The sequence below is a fragment of the Remersonia thermophila genome, chromosome 2, assembly GCF_042764415.1.
Source record: "Remersonia thermophila strain ATCC 22073 chromosome 2, whole genome shotgun sequence".
Lineage (NCBI taxonomy): Eukaryota > Fungi > Ascomycota > Sordariomycetes > Sordariales > Chaetomiaceae > Remersonia > Remersonia thermophila.
Window position 1 is genome coordinate 4,656,720 of NC_092218.1, and position 20,010 is coordinate 4,676,729.

The 20,010-nt window shown below is 61.1% G+C and overlaps 8 protein-coding genes across 8 annotated transcripts; 4 read left to right on the forward strand and 4 right to left on the reverse strand.

Annotated features, from left to right (window-relative positions):
- Positions 1-145: 145 nt before the first annotated feature.
- Positions 146-1,711, reverse strand: VTJ83DRAFT_2748 (uncharacterized protein; the record flags this gene model as incomplete). The annotated part of the gene is made up of 3 exons (XM_071009052.1): positions 146-322; positions 396-1,369; positions 1,444-1,711. The coding sequence occupies 3 exons, from the start codon at positions 1,709-1,711 to the stop codon at positions 146-148; spliced, it is 1,419 nt and encodes a 472-aa protein (XP_070869288.1).
- A 3,545-nt stretch (positions 1,712-5,256) lies between these two features.
- On the reverse strand, positions 5,257-5,790 carry VTJ83DRAFT_2749 (uncharacterized protein; the record flags this gene model as incomplete). Its single annotated transcript, XM_071009053.1, has 1 exon — positions 5,257-5,790. The coding sequence occupies one exon, from the start codon at positions 5,788-5,790 to the stop codon at positions 5,257-5,259; it is 534 nt and encodes a 177-aa protein (XP_070869289.1).
- A 1,151-nt stretch (positions 5,791-6,941) lies between these two features.
- On the forward strand, positions 6,942-7,349 carry VTJ83DRAFT_2750 (uncharacterized protein; the record flags this gene model as incomplete). The annotated part of the gene is made up of 2 exons (XM_071009055.1): positions 6,942-7,044; positions 7,129-7,349. 2 exons carry the CDS (start codon positions 6,942-6,944, stop codon positions 7,347-7,349), a joined length of 324 nt encoding a protein of 107 aa, XP_070869290.1.
- A 555-nt stretch (positions 7,350-7,904) lies between these two features.
- VTJ83DRAFT_2751 (uncharacterized protein) lies at positions 7,905-8,333 on the forward strand (the record flags this gene model as incomplete). Its single annotated transcript, XM_071009056.1, has 2 exons — positions 7,905-8,091; positions 8,215-8,333. The coding sequence occupies 2 exons, from the start codon at positions 7,905-7,907 to the stop codon at positions 8,331-8,333; spliced, it is 306 nt and encodes a 101-aa protein (XP_070869291.1).
- A 265-nt stretch (positions 8,334-8,598) lies between these two features.
- Positions 8,599-10,311, reverse strand: VTJ83DRAFT_2752 (uncharacterized protein; the record flags this gene model as incomplete). The annotated part of the gene is made up of 3 exons (XM_071009057.1): positions 8,599-8,704; positions 8,858-9,997; positions 10,055-10,311. The coding sequence occupies 3 exons, from the start codon at positions 10,309-10,311 to the stop codon at positions 8,599-8,601; spliced, it is 1,503 nt and encodes a 500-aa protein (XP_070869292.1).
- Positions 10,312-12,701: 2,390 nt separating this feature from the next.
- Positions 12,702-14,077, forward strand: VTJ83DRAFT_2753 (uncharacterized protein; the record flags this gene model as incomplete). The annotated part of the gene is made up of 2 exons (XM_071009058.1): positions 12,702-12,913; positions 12,979-14,077. 2 exons carry the CDS (start codon positions 12,702-12,704, stop codon positions 14,075-14,077), a joined length of 1,311 nt encoding a protein of 436 aa, XP_070869293.1.
- Positions 14,078-14,632: 555 nt separating this feature from the next.
- VTJ83DRAFT_2754 (uncharacterized protein) lies at positions 14,633-15,964 on the reverse strand (the record flags this gene model as incomplete). Its single annotated transcript, XM_071009059.1, has 1 exon — positions 14,633-15,964. One exon carries the CDS (start codon positions 15,962-15,964, stop codon positions 14,633-14,635), a length of 1,332 nt encoding a protein of 443 aa, XP_070869294.1.
- Positions 15,965-17,388: 1,424 nt separating this feature from the next.
- On the forward strand, positions 17,389-19,751 carry VTJ83DRAFT_2755 (uncharacterized protein; the record flags this gene model as incomplete). Its single annotated transcript, XM_071009060.1, has 3 exons — positions 17,389-17,622; positions 17,687-18,115; positions 18,195-19,751. The coding sequence occupies 3 exons, from the start codon at positions 17,389-17,391 to the stop codon at positions 19,749-19,751; spliced, it is 2,220 nt and encodes a 739-aa protein (XP_070869295.1).
- Positions 19,752-20,010: the final 259 nt, after the last annotated feature.

Here is a 20,010-nt window from a genome sequence, read left to right on the forward strand (position 1 = left end):
TCGGAGCCCCGGCATAGCAGAGCCCTCCACAGGTCCACCAGGTGCGGGGGAGGGGCATGAATAAGAAAGAAAAAAAAGGGGTATGCGTGATCATATTAAACATAGCAACTTATTACAGCAGGACATGGGATCGTGACTCTTTTGCTTAAACGCGCTCCGCATTGTCCCGCACGCCGCCCTCCTCCTCCTCGCTGACAAACTCCTCCGGATCGTCCTTGATGCCCGTCATCTTCTCGACAACCTTGGCAGCAAAAAGATCGCCGCTGACGTTGACGGCCGTGCGGAAGCGGTCGAGGAACCAGTCGATGGCGACGATGACGCCCTGGAGCGCGGTTGGTCAGCCGTAGGTTCGAGACGGGGGGCGAGAGAAAGCAAAACAGGCTTGCGCTACTTACATACATGCCCGTGACGGGCACGTTGACGCTCCCGGCGATCATGACGGTGAGCACGAGCGAGGAGCTCGGGATCGGGGTCGTGCCGATGGAGGCGAGGGTCGACAGCAGGCAGATGATGACGTAGTCGGCCGGGGTCAGCTTGATGCCCTGGGTGACGGCCATGAAGACGACGCAGAGCGGGAAGTAGATGGCGGTGCCGTCCATGTTGACGAGGCAGCCGAGCGGGATCGCGAACTTGGCGACGGTGTTGGGCACCTTGCGCGCGAGGGTGCACTTCATGGTGACGGGCAGGGTGGCGGCCGACGAGGCGGAGCCCCACGCGGTGAGCCAGGCCGGGGAGCACTTGGCCCAGTAGGTGTAGGGGTTTTGCCTGGTGACGGCGAAGAAGAGGATGGGCAGGACGATGAAGAGGTGGATGGCCATGTTGGCGACGCCGCCGCCGATCAGGACGCCCAGGTTCTTGCCAATGTCGCGGATGTCGAGCTTGAACAGGTTGGGCAGGATGAGGAAGAAGACGCCGATCGGGGCGATCTTGATGAGGAAGGTGATGATCTTGGTGATGAGCACCTCGATCTCCTCGAGGACGCGGACGATGGCGGAGCCGGGGTTGAGCAGATAGCCGACGACGACGGACGTGACGAGGACGGCCAGCAGGCTGTCGTTGGCGAGGGCGCTGAAGATGTTCTGGGGAATGAGCGAGTCGAACATGTCCTGAACGACCATGTGGATGGCGACGGCCGAGCGCTCGGCGTACAAGTCGGCATCCTTGTCGGGGATGTCGAGGGCAGCGCCGCTCACCTCCTCCATGAGGCGGCCCCAGACGAGGTCGGTGAGGATGGTGCTGATGACGATGGCGAGGAGGGTGGTGCCCACGTAGTACCCAATGGTCCAACGGGCGAGGGTCTTGCCGCTGCCCGTCATCTCGCGCAGACGCTGGACGGCGAGGATCATGGCGGTGACGATGAGGGGAAGGACTTGGAGGAAGAGGCGCGAGTTAGTCGAGAGGGCCTTGTTTTGTCCTGGGTGCGTGCAACCCGACTTCACCTACCGACAGCTCTGAGGGCGCGCAACCAAAGACGACCGGGAATGCCCACGAGGGTGGTGGCGGCCGCGGGGATCTTCTCAACCGTCGACGACACGGCCAGGCCGATGGCGATGGCGAGGGCGGCGGCGATGACGATCTGGGTGGCCGAGCCGGCCACGAGCACCGAGTTCCACCATGGCTTCTTGACGGGCGCCGTCGGGTTCTGCTCCTCCCTCACGGACGAGGTGCGCTGGACGTCGGTGGCCGACGACTCGGTCTTTTCTTTGGACATGTTGGACGTCGTCGTTGCTGGCGGTCTTTGCCTTTCCCTTTTTTTTTTTTTTTTTTATTGTTTTGTTCTTGGTGGCCGAAGGGGGCGGGGGGAGGGGCGGCTTCGGGGATGGACTGGGGGTGATTGAGCCGTCAATCCATCACGGCGAGAAGGAAGGGAACCAAGAGGGACTCCAGGACGGCGTCAGACGGCATTCCGGAGAGCAAAATATAAGTACTGTAGCGTACGTATGGCCTGGCGGTTCAATGCATCCTGTCTATCCCACCCTTCCATCCACCATCCTGGCCGGCTGCACCCGGACCCATGCTTCCATGTTCGGCCGTGTGCCCATGTTCCTGTTCCCATGCTCGCTGCCGTCTTATCGCAGCCCCCCGGCCAACGCCCTGATGAGCCTTCATGCACGGAAACGGGCAGATTGCCTTGCCCTGGTGACCTGCCCGATCTGACGTCCGGGGGTTCGGTGGGAAAACAGGGCAAGCTGGGTTGCCAAGCAACGGCCAAGAATGGTACGCTCTGGCGTCAGCGCGGGTTAGGAAGGTGAAGCACGCGGATAGGGCCGAGGGTGCCCCAGCGCGCCTGCTCCACACGCGCGTCCAACTGTGCTTGAACCATCACCGAAGGGCCCCACCTTGACCGTTGAGGATTCTCGGCACGGCCTCGCACGGCGCCCATTGGCCGGGCTTGTCCGGGGCTCGCAGCTGGCAAGACATGCGCCATGCACTGCCCGGGGCTGCCGCGGGCCGCCAGAGGACGGGCGCAAACAAGATCATCAGACTCCCTGTTGCTTCTTCTCTGCGTGTCTGACGCCTTGATTCCTCCGCGTGCGGGGGGTTGCAATGAGGGTTGCATCCGCTAGTTATGACCAACAGCCAGATCAGCGGATTCCAACGGAACAATCAGGCAGGCCCTCGGCGGGTTCATATTCTTCACTTTCCAGACGTGGTGATTGGCACCGTCGCCGTCAGTCTGTGCTTTTCGATGGGAGGTCGGAGCAGACCTAGAACCGACCTAGAACCGACCAGGCTGTCGGATGCGCGAGAGCGACGGCGCGAATCGGTGTTGGCGGGGTTGGGGTTGGGTTGGGGGGGGAGGAGGCTGCGCGTGGCCTTGCCATCATCAAGTCGGATCACCGTCGTCTCCCCCCCCCCCCCCCCCCCCCGCTACGTGAGCTTGGTTCGGTCGCAGACCTGGACTCGGTGAGACCCCAACCCCAACTCACCACAAACACATATCACCAAGACAATCGGAGGACCCATCGGCCATGTGAGCTGCAAGCCACAAAAGCCAGCCCCTTGCCGCCAGAGATCGACACCGAGAAGCAAAGCCAAGGCCCTGATCGACTTACCACACAATACCTTCATTCGCCGCGTTGGACTTGGGCTTGAACGCTTGACATGTATAGTAATGCGCTTGCATCAAGCGTCCAGAGACTCGTGTAGTGTACTAACTAGTATGAGAAAGACCCGACATCTTGAACCCTCTGCGACCCTCTCTCCTTGGACTTCCTCTCGGCGATAAGGCGACCCGCCAAGACGGCCAAACCCGATGCCGATCATCCCGGTCTGGCGTGGCGGCGCCCCACGAAGTGCTCAGGGGACTACTGCGTAGCGGCTGCGTACACTAGCGCTAGTCAGGTTAACGTTAACGTTACCTGCAACCTTAAACATGTCTGTTAGGCAATTGAAATTACCTCGATGTAGGATGTAGGGCAGCCCGGACACAGTCAACACCCCGCCTCGATTATGCTCCAACTCGGGCCTCCCTTCAGCGCTACCTATCGCATTCATACCAAGGATCCTATCCCCCCGTTTCTCCCTTCTTGTTGTGGTGATCTTTCAACGATCACCGATGGCGACACAGAGATGCTAAGAACCCATGTTTTGCCTGTTATGTCCGCTGAGCGCCAACTCGAACTCCGAGCTCATCGCCAAACCAGGCTGTCTTAAATACCCCGTAGGACCCGATGGACAAGAACATTGCCGAGACCGAAATTGGACCAGAGAGAGAAGTTCTTCTCCACCGTGTTTGAAACAAGCACACACCCACAGATGATCCGAGGAAGCAATTCTTAAGGAAGCGTCAAATCCCTCCAACGCCAACAACGCCTTTCCCTCTCCTTACCGAATGCCGGGAACAACGCGAAACCCCCCATACCACCGAGGTACGCGCCGAATCCAGCTCAGCTCATGCTCAGAACCGCATCGTCGCGGGCGTTGATGGCGCCGTTTGGGCCAGCCCCGACGCCACCAGATACGTATGCGGTATCGACGCCTCCAGCTATGTGTGCGCGAGAAGAAGGCTGTGAGCCTCCACCAGAGTTCCCGGCAATTGATATAGAAAAGGCAGGTGCAGCATGATCCAAGTTGCAACGCCAAAAGCAACCGAGGAGACCACCCACACCCATACAAACCATGGGCCATTTCGCTCCCTCGTCTTGTAGGATCGTTTTAGCGTATTCTTTACTTTCCGCGTGCTTGAGATTCGCTCGTGCCGGCTGTCATGCCGGCAAAGGGAAGCTTGTCTTCTTCATTATCAGTTGGGAATGACATGGCGCACAACCGAAACAGGTATTCTGAGCGGTAGGAAAAAGTGCCAAGGAATACGTTACACTTGTTGCAACATGCTGTTGTTCTCTGCCAGGACGATGTCCTAGGCGTGAGATGGTGGGTAGGCCGAAACGCCTCGGGGAAGCTGCGCAAGCGATGTACATCAATCACCTACCACCTACTCGGCAAACAAAGCTGGCGCAACAAGGACACAGCCATGGAGGCCATCTGGACTTGTCACCGAACTCGGTACCTTCACTGGGTGCCTACCTACTAGGTACCCATGGGAGGCGGGACGCCTTGGGGGAAAGCCTCGCATCGCCAAACGGCATGAGCTGCTGCAGGGGTCAGTCAAAGAAATCACCCAGCTTGTGCATGGAAGGCTGGATGACAGATTCAGGCCAGCCTGATGCGGGGTATTATTATTTCCGAGAGAAGCCCCTAGACGTCTATGTATGGCACAGGGCTGTCATTGAGGTGAAGCAAGTGGGCTAGAACATGATTTGAAGCATCTTTGGTGCCAGAACAGGGGCGCAGTTTTTTTTTTTTTTTTTTTTTTTTTTTTTTTTTTTTTTTTTTTTTTTGTTGCAGTAGCAGGTATATATGGTGCACTAGCTGATGGCAGCATCAGCGGATCCGTTTTTGCTGTCACATTTTTTTCTTTTTCTTTTCTTTTTTTTTTAGCGAGGGCTTACAAAGTACTGCATGGCTGTGGGCGGCTTTTTGCAGCCTCGGTATACCAGCACCAATCATCAGAACCATCCCATCCTTGCACTACTGCGTACGCTTTCGACGGGTGTTTTACGGCCAGGGGCAGGTAGAACTTCGTGGGTGCCGTGGAAAGAAAACCGCTGTAGGTATGTAATGCTTATTGCCTCGGCCGTGACGAGCAAACAAGGAAAGCCGCAAGGCTTCATGCGTCCGTAACCCCCTTGCATCCCTCCGCTTAGTAGTACAGCAACCCACGTCACCTCACCCTTCCGCCGTCGGGTTCACCTCTCACCTCGCCTTCACATACTTGGCATGCCTCCCCACAATCACCAGCTTGTCCCTCTTGCCCTCGGCATCCAGCTTCCAAATCTTGACCCCCGTAAACGCCAGGCTCCCCCCGACCCTGTCGGCGCGTCCCTCGATCTCCACCTCGTCCCCGAGCTTGGCGCTGGACAGGTACTCGACGTGAATCTCGACGCTGACCCCCGTGCCGGCTCGCAGGTCCCAGGTCGCGATGGCCAGCCCGCCGGCCCAGTCGACGATGGTGGCGGACACGGAGCCGTGGAGGCCGCCGCCCGAGTTGAGGTGGTGCGCCGCGAGGGTGAGGCGGGCGGTGAAGACGCCTCGGGAGGCCGAGGTAAGGCGGACCTGGGGCTCCGAGGGAGTGCCGAGCAGGAAGGCGTAGATGGGGGAGGCGACGCTCCGGGTGGCAAAGTAGTCTTGGAGATGGGCGAGGATGGCCGCGTCCGAGGGCGTGGGGGGTTCGGGCTCGGTGCTGTTGGACGGCGTCAAAGCCGCGTTTGTGGTGGGCTGGGCGGCCATGGTGGTGAGACCTTGGGGGAGATGTTGAGGTGGGTTTGCGGCTGGACGTCCGACCCGGGTCGAAAAGGCTTGAAGTTGAAACCCAGGGGCCGTTGCGGCAGGATTTCGGCTAGCTCGTCACAATCTAGGTACCTAGTTACTGAGGACCGGGGGGTTGGTCGGATGCCGGACGTTGCGGGGTGGGGGGTTGAATCGGCGGCCCCGGGATTGCTCGGCTCCCCACTCACTCTCCTTGTGTCGGCCCCGAGGTTTCGCCGCATCCGGACACAGTGGAACCGGCTCCCCTCCGCCGCTGCACCCCATCTCGCGCAATACTTGATGAAATGATGTACATGGTATGCCGGAATTATCAACCAAGCAGGTACAGTACCTTGAGTAAGCTGGCACCTTAGGCACCTAGCATTTGGCTTCCCCTTAGATTTTGGGGGGGAGGCTCCCCCCTTTTCTGTCGGCTCAAACAACCGAGCGGAAGCCATGAAATCAAGGAGCAATCGCTGGGACTCAGCCGAGATGCCGCTTGGATGTCAAGACGACAACCTAAAAAACTCAAACGAGCTGTTGGCCATTACCAAGCTTCTCCGTGATGGGGTGATGGGCACCTCGAGTCACGGAGTTGACAAAGTATTCACAGACCATCTGGGACGATTTGCATCTCGGGATCGGTCAGCAACTTTGGCCTCTGCACTATTCACCCGTCAATCCACGGCTGCGTTCAAGGCTTGCGGCGGACGGGACGTCTCTGGAGGCGGGGGTTGGAGAAGAAGAAGGGGAATGAGCTGCCGTCGAGGTTCAAGAATACCATCGTGAGCAGGTAGGATATAGGCCGATTAATTATCTGGCCAAGAGCAGCGAGTGCATTGCTGAACCCAATAACGGTAATGATTGAGTGTTTCGGGGTGTGGATGGTTTCCAGGGCGTTGTGTGCATGTGAAGCCCCAGGAACGTCAGCGGGTGGCAAGGATCGATGCATCGAGGATCGCGATCCGCGTCGATGGGCAGAAGGGATCAATCAACATGCCATCACCCACTGATCTGCTACCCCCATTGTGCCATCCTTTAAAACAACCCGTGACAACTCTACTATGCAGTGGTCATCCAGGACAATTCATTAGCAACAGCCACCACGAAACTCTACATCACCTTTCCCTACCATGGACGAGGGCGACATCCCCCAAGAGGTCCCTGCCTCCGAGGACTACCGCGGCGAGCGCGAAAACATCCTTCGCGGCCACAAGGCCGCCATCTCGAACCCCCGTAATGATGGCCCTTGCCCATGAGCTCCCCTACCCACCGCCGGTTTCTCACTTCTGACGACTGATTACCTACTATTGCCTACAGAGGTCTCCAAGGAAGCCAAGGAGCGCTCCAAGAAAGAACTCGAGGCTTACGACGAGCCTTACGACGCGTCTCAGGCCAGCCATGGCGGCAAGGAAGAGGGGCAGAAAGACCCGGGGAACGTGGCGCGCGGGCTGAAGGCGAGCATCAGCAACCCGGGTGTTTCGGAGGAAGCGAAGCAGAAGGCGAGGGACAAGCTGGGCAAGCTGGGAGGAGGGGAGTGATTCTGGTGCGGCTGGCAGCCGGGACTCGATCGAGATGACGTTTGAGCTGTTTTGTAATTGACGTCTCGAGTCTGCTGATGTATCGTCGCGTACCGTTGGCACGGAGGCGATTAGAAGAGGCGCAAGTGCTGAGGATGGCCCTCGGCACGAATGAAGCCTTATGAGATGGCCGTTCACGGTGCCATCACTGACGAATGGTGCCTCTGACGAGTCTAGGTGTCCCCTGTTTTGAACCGGCCATCAACGTCACAGGCGCGCAGATCTACCTTGACGACAACCAAGATCGAAGCCGATGAGCTCACAGCGTGGCAACAGGACAGCGATAACGAGGTGAAGAATGGGTGACATGTGCTTGTCGTCATGTCTGGCGTAAGAGCGAAGAAGCGAACCGTGTACTAAAGAAAAAAGCGATCCTTGTGGGAGCTGGGAGAATTGCGCTCCCTGGAATTACGTATCATCATTCTTATACGATTGCCAAAGCTTGCTGCATCATCCAAACTCCCTCCCCCGCCAGAATACACCCTTCCTACCTCCGACGAGAGCCCCGTTGCCGGCATGACCGAATCGGCCCCCTACCAACAAGATACCCAAGAAGGCGCCGAGCTCCCGCGGGAGGCTCCGACGGGGCTGCAGAACGACCCGTCGTACAAGACGAAGCGCGGCGAGGCGGTGGCCGTGGTGGATGACGACGCGCCCGTCGAGGGGCGCAATTTGGGCAAGGCGGATAGCGAGCAGCAATTGGGTCAGCCACTTTCTCTTTGCTTACAAACGGATGGTTTCCTAGGATGGCTTGATGAATTGGATGGCGTGCCATTTCCTGCGACGAGCTTGGGCTGATGAATTCATGCGACACGCGGAAATGCAGAAGCGGATGAACGCGAGGCGATGGACAAGAGCAACATCATTAAGCAGCGGACGCGGCATGCCAAGCCGATGGGGACGTACAAGGAGCCGACGGATGAGCAGATGGGATTGAAGGAGTGATTTGTGCGGATGCTTGGACCAAGGGGTTTGGGGGTGGGGGGTGACCATTGAGGAATGTAGTTGTATTTGTAGGGCGGCATGGCCTAGTGATTTTATCGTCTACTTTATAGTGAAAAAGATTACGAAGAAGAGTGAGAGGGCCGTGTTGTTCTTGCGTTCAGCCCCTAGTTTACCCCTTTAGCACTTTCGTGAGAGAGGTCATGGTGTAAAAATAAGGCCTTCTCAAGCAGAAACGGCGAATCCTGTTTCTAATTATGACCAAGTTCTATGGGCTCGCGTTCTGGATCATCTTTTCCATCTCTTCCGGGTCCTTGATGGTCGTTGTGAGGTTCACATGCCCGTCTTCGGTGACAACCACGTTGTCCTCGATGCTGTGTGCTCTCGTTAGCGATGAAGCCTCTCTGGAAGAGCGACGAGACGAGAGCAAAAAAAAAAGAAGAAAAAAAAGAAAAGACAAAGAAAAATAGAAAAAAAGGGCAAAGAAAAGAAAAAGAAAAAAAAAAAAAAAAAAAAAAAAAACTGACCGAACACCGCCGACATCCCAATACTTGTCAAGCACCTCGGCATCGATAAACTCGGCATGCTTCGGGTCCTTGAGGTAGGGCTCGATGATGAAGCGCGAAAAGTAAATGCCCGGCTCGACCGTGACGACGCTCCCCGCGGGGACCTTGCCGCGGATGCGCAGGTAGCGGAACATGGGATCCTCGTCGGCGTAGTTGGGGTTTCCGCCCGTGTCGTGGGTGTCCATGCCCAGGTAGTGGCCGAGGCCGTGCGGCAGGAAGGCGACGCTCGTGCGGCGGTCGAGGATGGCGTCGACGTCGCCGCCGCGCAGGATGCCGATGCGGAGCAAGCCCTCGATGGCGACGCGGTGGGCGAGGCGGTGGATGTCGTCCCAGACGACGCCGGCCTTGAGGGCGCGGATGCACTCCTGTTGCATGCGCAGCACGATGTCGTAGATGGCGCGGCTCTCCGGGGTGAAGCGGCCGCCGATGGGGAACGTGCGGGTCACGTCGGAGGCGTAGCAGTCCCACTCGGCGCCGGCGTCGAGGAGCAGGTTCAGCTTGCCGGCGAGGGGCGCGTCGTTGCGCACGTAGTGCAGGGTGGCGGCGGCGCGGCCGGCGGCGAAGATGCCCGGGTAGGCCTGGTCCTTGGCGCCGGCGGCGATGCAGTGGCCGGTGAAGGCGCCCTCGAGCTCGCGCTCGTTGGTGGCGGCGCGGACGCGCCTCATGACGGCGTGGTGGGCCTCGGCGGTGACGGCGTTGGCCTTGGCGATGAGGGCGATCTCGTAGTCGTCCTTGACGACGCGGCACGTGTCGATGGCGTCCTTGAGGACCGAGAAGTTGGTCGAGTCGAAGCCGAGGAAGGTGACGTGCTCCGAGACCTGGCCGGGGATGGCGAAGACGGTGGCGGCCTTGCCGGGGCGGGGCACGGCGGAGGAGTAGGCGAGGCGGGCGAGCTCGGCGTTGAGGTCGGTGCTGAACTTGACCTCGTCGACGTCGTACTCGGCCAGGGCCTCCTCGGGGGACATGGGCAGGCCGGCCCACATGACCGAGTCCGGGTCGACGGGGGGGATGAAGAGGGTGGTGCGAGCCGTGTCGAGGTCGTGGACGACGTACGAGTCGGCGAGCTTGCAGCCCGTCAGGTAGAAGAAGTAGCGGCGCTGTCTAGCAGATGCAGGCATGGGTGAGCGGGTCTTGTTCATGAGGAGAGGCAAGGCCTACCGGAAGGGCTCGGGCTCGTCGCTGTCCTCGATGAGCTTGCTCATGCGGCTCTCGAGGTAGATGACGCCCGAGGCGTCGGGCACCTTGGTGCGGATGTAATCGACGACGCGGCGAGCATGCTGCTTGGCGGGGTACTTGCCCCGGAGGATCTTGTCGTAGTCCATGGTGCGGGTGGTGATGGTGGCGGCGGTGGTGGTGATGGGGCGGATGGTCTGGAGGAGCCGAGGGAAGAGCCGAGGGGACAAAAGGGCCCGCATGGACCTTGGAGGTGGAATGCGGGATGTGAGGCCTGCCGGGAGGGTTTCCTGATAGCCTGGAACGGCAGCTCGGCTGGCTTCGTAGGTGTGTAGTATTACTGCCCGTGTGTATGGAGGGGTTCGCTCGGTGACGGGATGCCGAAGGTGGTGCGGGGCGTTTTGCGCTGGAAGCGGGCTCCACTGCCCGCCATTGGAGGTGCTCCGAGAGGTGGACCTGCCCTGGCCCAACTGCCGGATTGGGGATGTTTGGAACTGTTTACTATAGTTGCAGCGCAAGGCCCCGCGCCCCGCCCGCCGTTCAGCCTCCACTTGCACCGCTTCGGGCCATCCCCGGGGCCCCCAGGGCGGCTTGCGGCGGCGCACACTCAGCGCCATTCCACCGTAGGCACTCCATTGGGTGTGGCGACCCACCGAGAGGAGCCTCCCCCGAATTCCGTTCATTCTTTTTCGTTTTTTTCATTGTTTCATGGCTCATCTCATTCTTACTTGGTATACCTACACAGCACACAGTCATACACGCTCCCGCATTCCGATCGGCTCATGTTCTGTTTCTTCATCACTCATCACCACCACATCTCGTGCCATAGAGCCCATGGACTTTTGGACCCATCACGAAGAGGATGCAAAGTTAGGAAGCCGGAGTTGAGCAACTCATGAGAGTGCCACGTGTTGCACAGCGTCGGGGGGATTTGTCATGGTGCATGACGGTCGCCGCATCTCGCAACTCGAATGCTGATTTTCGGTCAGCGATGCGTGGATGGCAGGTGGATGGAGCTTGGGAGTTTGCCTCATGGAGCAACCTCCGGACGGAACACCACCACCAACCGCAAGGCAGAGAGTGGGTGACACTGGGCAGACCATTGCTGTCCAACCGTCTGCTGGGTTTCGCCTCCGTTGGCTTTTTCTCTTTTATTATTTGCCTTGTGTCTCTAGAAATCTCGCGTCTGTCGCAAGGCATCACCGGGGAAAGTCCGCCAACCGCATACGCAGTAATATCCTTGGAATCGAAGCCCAGCCATTCGGGGAATAGAATACTAATAGTAATAACACCGAAACCGCCACGACCAACAACAACACAACCCAACAAGCGACTTTGAGACCCCGCTCCCTGTTACACTCACTCTACGGACCAGGACGGAGGCCTTTTGCAGCCGCGGGCAGTCATACCCTCAAGAAAACTACCAGCCACAGGCGGCAGCCATTTCTCGTGTCTTGCGGTTAGTTAGTGCTGACGTGGGCTGCCTCTCCCCTCCGTCACAGCGGCAACAGCGGCAACAGCACGTGAGGGAGGGCCAGGCCGGAAGCTCTCTTTTACCTTGGCGTGCTGTGCCGCTCACCTGCGCGAGGCCACCGGCACCAGCCATCACCAGCCACGGCGGCCGCTGCGTGCTGGGTGAGATTCCCGAGGAGGTTCCTTGGCGTGTCACGGCCGCACGTTCATGCTCGTGTGCATGAGTTTGCTTTCTCAACGGCGACCGTCTTTCCCGTGACGCTCTGCAGCGGTTTGTTTGACACTGTGCCGTGGCGGTTTGTTGGCTGCCCACCACCACCGCTCCCCGCCGGCCCATGGTATGATGCCATGACGGATGCCTTGTCCGGTGACGCGTGGCCTTGCTGCTCGGTTGCAAGGCCACCCGTTTCACAAGCAGAGAGAAAACAACGAACAACCCAACCATCGTGGCCATGATCATCATGGCGACACCATGGCACAGAACAAGGCGCCCCGCGGTTGTTGCAACCGGCCCCTGTCATGGAATGTCTCGTTTCGTGTAGTTGTTGTAGACGAGTAGTACGTACTACAATATTACACAGCAACTTATGTGCTCCGTAGATGGATCGTCACTCGCCCACCACCCTCCTCCCAGAGCCCCGGGCATCATGTGGTGCTTCGGATCCCGGTCCCGTGCCTTGCGCAGGTCCCCAAAGGACTGCGGCGACCGCTGGAGGGACACGGCGGAGGGAAAAAGTTGCCTGAGTGGCCGCCTTATGCTGCACTGCCACCATGCCGCGGTGGTCATGGCTGCGCCAACCCAACGCCCCCCTGGCCATGATGCAAGGGTGGTATGCGTGCAGCCGTCATGCACTGCGGGCCGCACGTCCCTCGCAGTACCGCAGGACGCTCCGAGGGGCACCTAAAAAAATATTGATATAAAAGTCAGGGTCACGTCAACATCACCTTCGGGCTTCGGGCCTTACGGTCACGTCCACCCATCGCCTAGACAAGACAGACGTGTTGCGCCTGACCGTACACGCTGGCTAGCCGATCGACAGCGCTTCCACACCAAATCGACAACTAGTTCCACTTCGACATCTCGCAACCCAGCGGACGGAACCGTCCCATCTCGCCGGTGATGCCGCGCTCCGACACCACCGCGTACTCGTGGTACACGATGCCTTCGGACTACTCGGACCCTCTGGGTCTGGGGGACGATCGCAAGTGCCAGGTCGCGGACTGCCCCAAGAAGCACGCCTACCGCCGCCACGGCAACCGCAAGGTCTACTCGCGGTACTGCGCCGACCACACATGTGCCGTGACGTACCCGGAGGAGGAGGGCACCCACTGCCGGACCGCTCGCGATCCCAACGAGCGATACTGCCCCGACCGTACGTTTTGCCCGGCCCTGGAGCTCCGTGCCCGACGGCCCTGCTGACCGCGCCTCCTCCTAGATCTCCGCTGCGGCGAGCCCGGCTGCCACAAGATGGGCGAGTACGTCCACAGGTCCAGCGAGTACATCCGCTGGTACTGCTCCCAGCACCGCTGCTCGGCGCCCGACTGCACCGCCCGCGCGACCGACCCCGTCCAGCAGGCCTGCGCGGCGCACTTCCGGCGCTGCTCCATGCCCTCGTGCTCCCGCCCAGCCTACCGCCACCGCAACGGCCGCCTCGACGCCGCCTGCCTCGTCCACTACAACGCCCACCGCTGCCTCGTCCCCGGCTGCGACCGCTGGGTCTCGGCCCGCTACTGCGCCGACCACCGCTGCGTCGTCGCGACCTGCACCGCCGGCCGCGCCTCGTCCCCGGCCCGCGCCGAGGCCTGCCTCTCCCACCTCTGCCGCGCCCCCGGCTGCGCCAACGTCGTCCTCTACCCGGCCCGCCCCTCCTCCTCCTCCTCCTCCTCCTCCTCGTCGTCCCACTGCATGCTCCACACCTGCCGCTCCCCGTCCTGCCCCGCCCCGCGCCTCAGCGAGGACCGCGACTTTTGCGCCGCCCACGCCTGCGGCGTCCCCGGCTGCCGCGCCGAGGTCGCCGCCCGGGCCAGGGCGGCAAGTACTGCGGGCGCCACGCCTGCGTCGTCGACGGCTGCACGCGCGCGAGGCTGAGCGCCGCCCCGGCTTCCGGCGGCGGCGGTGGCGGCTCGCCGATGCTCGCTGCCGGAGAGGACCGCGACCGGTGCGCGGCGCACTCGCGGTTCCGCGACCGGAGGACCGTCTCGCTCGGCGAGGCGGACGCGCCGAGCCTGGACTGGGACGAGCTGCGCGGGCGGTTCAACCGGGACCGCGACCGCCGCGGGAGCACGAGCGGAGGAGGAGGGAACGGCAGCGGCGGCGGCGGCGGCAGCAAGTGGAAGAGGATGAGCGAGGATCTGGAGAAGCTGAGGAGGAGGGAGAGGGACGCGGAGGCGGCCGGCGCCGGAAACGGAAGCGGAAGCGGAAACGGGAGGCCCAGCACGGCGGAGAGGAGGCGGAGGGAGGACGAGTGGGAGAGGTTGCGGCAGGACCTGGAGGATTGCGAGGGGCTGGGCAGGCGGAGGACGGGGCGGGACTAAGAACGAAGCACCGGCTTGTTTACCTACCTAGGCATCTCTACCTAGGTACCTAGATAGACGGTTTCTTTTCTTTTTTTTTGTTCTTTCTCTTTTTTCACTTGCACGGGATGAGCTTCGGGAGCGGGTATTTCTTTGTGTCTTGGGCCAAGGAGGAATAGACAGACGCCTGGGAGGTGCATCATCGATGGGGAGTCGGGAGGGGGGAAACGAGATGGAGCGCATAGCGATGGCGTTGGGCGGTTGGCTTTGTGACCGGATACCTGAGCTCGATATTGGATGGTTAACCATTGGCTTGCTTTCATCAATACTACATCACACTGCACTGGTGGGAGATTCTGGCTTCCGCAACCGCTTTTGCCTCTGATGCCTATCACAAGATGCTTTCACTTCCATGACATGACCCGAGTTGTCGAGTGCTGGACAGCAGCAGACAGCAGAAACCCAAAAGAAAACAAAGCCAAAAAAAAAAACAAAAAAAAAAGAGAAACACGGACAAAATATTCGTAGACGAGTCATTAGCTATCTCAACGCCCCCATCGAGCGTCCCGTCGCTCATCATGCCTGGCCCCTCCTCTTCAAGTTGTACCGATACGAATAGTGCCCCGTGATGTCGTTGGCCATGATCCTCATGGCCACCACGTCGTTGGACTCCAAGCCGCCCTCCACGATGCCCGCCTGCACCGCCTTGTCGGCGTACTTTTTGGCCCGCTTGTCATCCCCCAGGTAGTTGAAGTTGAGCGCCGCGAGCTCGTACGCCTCGGCGTACTTCGCGTGCAGCCCTTCCTCCTCGACCAGCTTCACGAACCGCTCGATCATGGCGAGGTCGACCTTGCGGCTGTCGTGGTTCCTCAGCTCCCCGCGCAGCTCGAGCAGCTCCCGCAGCCGCTCCTCGCGCTTGTCCTTGTCCGGCCCGGCGCACGCGCTGCACCGGCACCCGTGCGTCGGCTTGCCGTCGGGCCCGCGCGGCGCCCGGTGCTTGCGCACGAACGCGTTGCGCTCCTTGCGCGACAGGAACGGGTCGACGTAGCTGACGGTCAGCGCCTCGCCGGGGCTGACCCGCCGCGCCACCGTCGCCCGCAGCGTGAACCGCTCGTCAATGTACGCCGCCGTGTTGGCGCGGCAGTCGTGCTGCAGCAGCCCGGCCTCGGGGAAGCTGACGTAGTGCCGCGAGTGCGCGTCCGGGTCGCGGTTCCACGTGAAGCCCAGGTTCACCTCCCACGGGTGCGCCTTGAGGATCTCCTCGATGGACCGCGGGTTGAGCCCCGAGTTGTCGCCCGGCCGGCGGCGCTGCTTGTCGAACGCCGCGCGCGTGTCGGGCGGCAGGAAGCCCACGGCGGCCTCGAGGAGCCGCGCGCGCTCCTTCTTGCTGGGCCCGCCCTTTTGGAACATTTGCTTGTGCGCCAGGAGCACCGGCGTCCAGGCGAACAGCGGCTTGTTGCGCCGCAGCGCCTTGGTGGCGACCAGCCCCGGCACCCCGTCGTGCTCGGGGAGGTCCTTCTCCTCGAGGGCCGACCCGTGGTTGTCGATGAGATAGCGGTTCTCGGACTTGTCGAGGAGCTCCTCGACCTTTTCGAGCTTTTCGAGCTCCTCCGGGCGCGTCACCGCCACGATGCCGCGGCCCTTGGCGGCGCGGAGGTTGGTGAAGACGCAATAGTTGTCGTCCGAGGAGCAGATCTTGGAGTCCCACCACCCCTGGACGGGCGGGAGGTGCACGGCGGGCGCCGTGGCGTTGTCGGTGTAGATGATGGTCTTTTCGATCTCCTCGTACCCGAGGCCGTCGTCCTTGCCGACAAGCGCCGGGTCGGCCCGCTCCTGGCTGCCCTCGGCCCCGGCCAGGGGAGCGAGCAGCCCGAGGACGAACGCACGGGCGAGCGACAGCCGAGTCATGGCGAGTAACTAGCGGCGTGGCTCTGGGTGGTGGCTCTGTGGCTGGCTGGCTGGCTGGCTGGCTGGCTGGCTGGCTGGCTGGCTTGGTGCTGGGCGCTCCGACCGTGCTGCAGCTCTCCCGAGCAGTCAACAACAACGCCCCGGGTTCGGCTCCAGCTGCTTCGAATAATATGATGCGAGCACGTGAAAGGCAACGTGGCCTAGAAGCCCACCTCCAGCGCCGTTGACATCGGCCATTTCTATGAGAATCTGTCGCCGGCGGAAGCGTCGCATCATGGGGGGGGGGGGGGGGGGGGGTGGCGTGTGACACTGCCTAAATCTATCTGCCGGCGTGGTAGTAATTATCCGTGCACCGTCGCGGCGCCGACGAGCCATTGGTGGACGACGGTTAAATGGTGCTCATCAAGGCCATGGAAGGTCACTGGTTCCGCCAATGGCCGTTCATATTGTCCTATGTCCCTCCGGTGTCAACGACGAGACTCCAGTCCAACCTTGAATCCCTCTCATATGGCCGAGATTATATTGCCTACTTGAACGCACCGCGCTTGGAGCTTGTGATAGGCCTTGGCCCCGGTAGTTTCTACCGCCTTGTTCAATGTCCCCTGTAGCATCGCCGCCGTCTCATGCAAAGAGTGGCACGGGGCCTATTCATTCTAGTTAGTTACGTTGGATGCCCTTTTAGGAAGGCCCATGGAAATTCTCCCACTCATGCTTCGCACGATTTTGCGATCTCTCACCACCTTCAGGCCAGTGATTAGGGCGCGCCAAGGAGCTCCAAGCCGACCGTGCTGGGCTACCTCTCCACCGCAGCGTTGCATCTCTCCCATTTCCATTCCGGGGGCCTACTTTTAACCAAGAAACAAAAAACCAAGACAACCAGGCTAGCCGTGCAGGCACTTGGTAGATCAGGGTTGGGGTTGGGGGTTACCTTGGATGCATGTAAGTCAGGGTATGTGTCCAAAACAACACGGGCATCATCCACCGAAAGGGCCCATGAAACATGCTACACAAGTCATGGCTTGCGTGCCATGATTCCAAACCATGCCTCTGCTTTTCAAGAGGGTTGAGCTTACAGCGAGCCGACGATCAATTCCGTCGGTTCCATCCGGATCGGGTGGCGGGGTGACGGCATATTGATGTCATCGAGCCTCGATGACATCATGATTCGTGTGAACCGACAGCTGGTAGCTTTGGTCACCGCCGATCCCGGCTCACCTCACCTACGCTGGCAAGTCAGTATCGATCGGCCGCGCTGGAAGCATCTTCCGCAGCAGGATGGTGCTGCCATTGACGTCACAGGCTCTGCCGCGGTCGTGTGTAGCCACCATGGTCCCCCCTTGGATAGCGGAACTGTACCACACGATGAGGATCACTCCGCGACCCCCTTTGCGACCACCATAGACATCTGAGCCTCCGCAGCCACCATGTCAGGCCTCGTCCCCGAAACCGTGCAGAAGGTGGCCCGCGCCGCCGGGCTGGGCCCGCGCGAGAGCGATAAGCTCAATGACCTGGCTCGCGAGACCAAGGACATGAAGCCCGAAGATCGGCTGACGACCGACTACGGCGTCAAGCAGCCGACCCACGATGACTGGCTCAAGGTGGCCAGCAAGGAGCACACCGGGCCGCTGCTTTTGGAGGATCCTTACGGCCGTGAGAAGGTTGGTTGGACATGCTGAGCCCCCGCTGAGCCAGAATGACGGCGCCCCTGACACGCACCTCCAGATCATGCGCTTCGACCACGAGCGGATCCCGGAACGCGTGGTTCACGCCCGCGGAGCCGGCGCTTTCGGGCGGTTCCGAGTGCTGGAGAGCGCCTCGGACCTCACCTTTGCCCCCGTGCTCACCGACACGTCGCGCGAGACGCCCGTGTTTGTGCGCTTCTCCACCGTGCTGGGCAGCCGGGGCAGCGCCGACACGGTGCGCGACGTGCGCGGGTTCGCAACCAAGTTCTACACGGCCGAAGGCAACTGGGATATCGTCGGAAACGACATTCCCGTCTTCTTCATCCAGGACCCCATCAAGTTCCCCGACGTCATCCATGCCGGCAAGCCCGAGCCGCACAACGAAGTGCCCCAGGCGCAGTCTGCCCACAACAACTTCTGGGACTTTCAGTACAACCACACCGAGGCGACGCACATGTTTCTGTGGACGGTGAGCAGCCTTCGCGTTTTTGTTTTTGTCTTTCTTTTCATCTCCGACACCCTGCTGACGCTCCTCTCTCCTCTCACAGATGAGCGATCGAGCCATCCCCCGGTCGTGGCGCATGATGCAGGGCTTTGGCGTCAACACCTTCACCCTCACCAACGCCAAGGGCGAGCGCCACTTTGTCAAGTTTACGTGGACCCCCGAGCTCGGCGTGCACTCCCTGGTCTGGGATGAGGCCCTCAAGCTGGGCGGTCAGGACCCCGACTTCCACCGCAAGGATCTCTGGGAGGCCATCGCCAACGGGGTGTACCCCAAGTGGAAGTTTGGCATCCAAGCCATCCCGGAAGCGGACGAGCACAAGTTCGACTTTGACATCCTCGACGCCACCAAGATCTGGCCCGAGGACCTGGTGCCCACCCGCTACATCGGCGAGATGGTGCTCGATCGCAACCCGGACGAGTTCTTCACGCAGGTCGAGCAGATCGCCTTTTGCACGAGCCACGTCGTGCCGGGCATCGGCTTCTCCGACGACCCCTTGCTCCAGGGCCGCAACTTTAGCTACTTTGACACGCAAATCTCGCGCCTGGGCGTCAACTTCCAGGAGCTCCCCATCAACCGGCCCGTCTGCCCCGTCATGAACTTCAACCGCGACGGCGCCCTCCGCCACACCATCACCCGCGGCACCGTCAACTACTGGCCCAACCGCTACGGCGTCTGCCCGGCGGCGTCCCAGTCCGAGGGCGCGTACCTCGAGTACGCCCAGAAGCTCGCCGGCATCAAGGCCCGCGCCCGCAGCGCCAAGTTCCAGGACCACTTCAGCCAGGCCCAGCTCTTCTACAACAGCCTGTCCCCCGTCGAGAAGCAGCACGTCATCAACGCCTTCGCCTTCGAGCTCGACCACTGCGAGGACCCCGTCGTCTACTCCCGCATGGTCGAGCGCCTCGCCGACATCGACCTCGACCTGTGCCGCGCGGTCGCCGCCATGGTGGGCGGCGACCCGCCCGGCAAGGCGCCCGCCCGCCCCAACCACGGCCGCCGCGCCCCCGCCATCAGCCAGCTCGAGTTCCCCGGCGCCGAGCCCACCATCGCCTCGCGCCGCGTGGCCATCCTGATCGCCGACGGCTACGACAAGGTCGCCTACGACGCCGCCTACGCGGCCCTGACGGCCGCCCTCGCCGTGCCGCTCGTCATCGGGCCCAACCGCCGCCGCGTCACCGCCGCCGACGGCAGCACGTCCGTCCAGCCGCACCACCACCTCGAAGGGTTCCGCTCGACCATGGTCGACGCCATCTTCGTCCCCGGCGGCGCCAGGTCCGCCGAGGCCCTGGCCAAGAACGGCCGCGCGCTGCACTGGATCCGCGAGGCGTTTGGGCATCTCAAGGTGATCGGCGCGACGGGCGAGGCGGTCGACCTGGTGCGCAAGGCGATCGGCGTGCCGAGCGTCGGTGTTTCGGAAGCCGGCGAGGCCAAGGAGAGCTACGGGGTGGTGACCTTGAAGGACGTCAAGCCGGAGAGCTTCAAGGAGGCCGTCGAGATTGCGAAGGGGGCCACGGGGTTCATGGAGAAGTTCTTTTACGGCATCGCCGGGCATCGGTGCTGGGAGCGCGAGCTGGCCGGGTTGAATACCCTCGTGGCGTACTAGCTTAGCGCCGCGGAGATCAGACGGTAGGTAATTATCACTCCCTGGGTAATATTCATGAGATCCGCGAGAAGAATCCAGGCAGAGCATAGTCGCTTGATAGTAATAACATAGCCACAAGAGCCAGGACTTCCCTCTGGCCGTATTTCAAACATGCTCCACGGCTCTGCAGGTTCCATGATTTGAAAGAGAAGGGATCAAGGGTTCCTGGCTGGGGTTGACAAACTTGACTGCGGGTAACTTCTTGAGGCCTGGACAGCAT